At 31.8% G+C, this 1,933-nt stretch overlaps 1 protein-coding gene across 1 annotated transcript in view; it reads right to left on the minus strand.

Annotated features, from left to right (window-relative positions):
* LOC106478664 overlaps window positions 1–1,933 on the minus strand; it is a 53,372-nt gene that overhangs the window by 11,282 nt on the left and 40,157 nt on the right. Inside the window, exon 2 of the mRNA XM_013939219.2 lies at window positions 1,260–1,331. Within this exon, the coding sequence (XP_013794673.1) occupies window positions 1,260–1,331 (72 nt within the window). The remainder of the gene's footprint in view (window positions 1–1,259; window positions 1,332–1,933) is intronic.

The following is a 1,933-nucleotide window of genomic DNA, read 5'->3' on the forward strand; positions in this document are numbered from 1 at the left end:
ATTCCCCTTGATAAAGGACACCGTTGGGGACAATTCTAATGTGTGTGTTTTTTTCTCTTATTATTATTGATTGTTCAATTTACTATGCTTTTATCAACCAGAATAGTTAGTAAATAACTTTACTAATAATGAAATTACCTGGTTCTTCGTGCTTTTTAAAGTGATATCTTCTAATTTTTTATCAGTTCTTTACACTGAGTATTGTGAGATGCAAAAAATATAATATTACACGGTATGATGCAATATGTGGACCTTAACGGTAGTGAATGGCTTAGAAACAAGTTGGAAAGCTCAGGAATCAAGGGGAGGGGGACTCCAAACTTAACTAGTTATTTACAACGAACTCTGTTAGGCTTGAATCTACACCGAAAGTTAGTTAAGTACTCGTATTATTGTCCACAAATTTATACAGGGTTTAAAAAGCAGTTTTGAGAATGTTGATAATTCTCTATGAAAGTCTCTGTGCTTCTTCTTAAAACGGAAATCGGTCAGAAGAAATAATATTGGGAATGTGAAAAAAAAGTTTGTGTTTATACGCATTTATTAAAACTTCATAAATATTTCAAATTTTGTGTCAACAACTAAACCACCTGTAATAATTTCAGCTGATAAATAAATGAAACGGGGATGTATCGTACCTTTAATTTTACGAAATCTTTCTAGCGTAAGTAATTATCCTGTGGTGTGTGTATGTTTTCATGGGTGCAAAACACCCCCAAATAATTACGAAATTCATCAGTAAGCCAACATAGCTGAACCTCAAGTAACTCAAAATTAATTATTAATTATCCTGTCTGTGGTGTGTATGTTTTTATGGGTGCAAAACACACCCAAATAATTACAAATTTCATCAGTAAGCCAACTTAGCTGAACCTCAAGTAACTCAAATTTAATTTTGGGACTAACTGCATTGGTAGGTTGTTGTTTGCGCGAAAAAAACCAAAAAACTTCACCAAGTACCTAACAAAGTCATTACAATAATTACAGTACGCACACTATGAAAAACACCATTAATTTGCATGTTCGTATAAACGTTTGTAAACCCAAATAATTATGAATTTCGTCAGTAAAGTAATCCGATTTACCTCAACCTCAAATTACCCAAGTGTAACGGATTATTTTTAAATGCAAGAAATGTAACTAATATTTATTTTAAAATAATCATTGGTTTAGACCAATGAAGCTATCGCGATGTTGTGACATTTTAACATTTTATTAACGAGTGATCCTGACCGGCATGCTTTCCTATAACAACTCACATTTTGGTATATCCTCTCTGCTGGAAGCTGTACGTGATGTCATCCATGATCGAGGTGGTAGCGGAGCATCAACTATTTCAAAAATAGAAGGAATAATATTAGCTAGGTCTTAAAATAAAGTAGTGAGTTTTAAGGGTGGTTATGCATAAAAGTTTATTATTAAAATATAAAGTTGTGAGTTTTAAGGGTGGATATGCACAAAACTTTATTATTAAAAAAGAACACGAAAATATCTAATGTTTTGTTTAATTGTTTAGTTTATTTGTTGTGCCCACTGCGGAGATCGAGCCCCGAATTTCAGTGTTATAAGCTCTCCAACTTCCAATGAACCACAAACTTAATTTTTTGTTTTATTATATCCTCATAAGAAAAGGAAGTTAACATACCTGGTTTATTTATATATTTTTTTATTTTATCGTTTCCTCGCAAAGAAAGAACATGTTAATACCTGGTTTAATTTTAATAATTTCTGGTGTGATATTGTGTTTAACTATATATAGAGAGATAGGCAGGCTTTTCTTTATTTCAGGGTTCGAGAAGCTTGAGAAACATGAAGTAATGTATTATATTGTTACGTCTCTGGTCGTTTGTTAATTTCCCGTAGAAATTCTTTCGAAAAAACTGCAGCGATACAAGTGCTTTCTTAAATAAAACTAGTTTATTATTTCTCAATA

The sequence above is a fragment of the Limulus polyphemus genome, unplaced genomic scaffold, assembly GCF_000517525.1.
Source record: "Limulus polyphemus unplaced genomic scaffold, Limulus_polyphemus-2.1.2 Scaffold239, whole genome shotgun sequence".
NCBI classification, from domain to species: domain Eukaryota; kingdom Metazoa; phylum Arthropoda; class Merostomata; order Xiphosura; family Limulidae; genus Limulus; species Limulus polyphemus.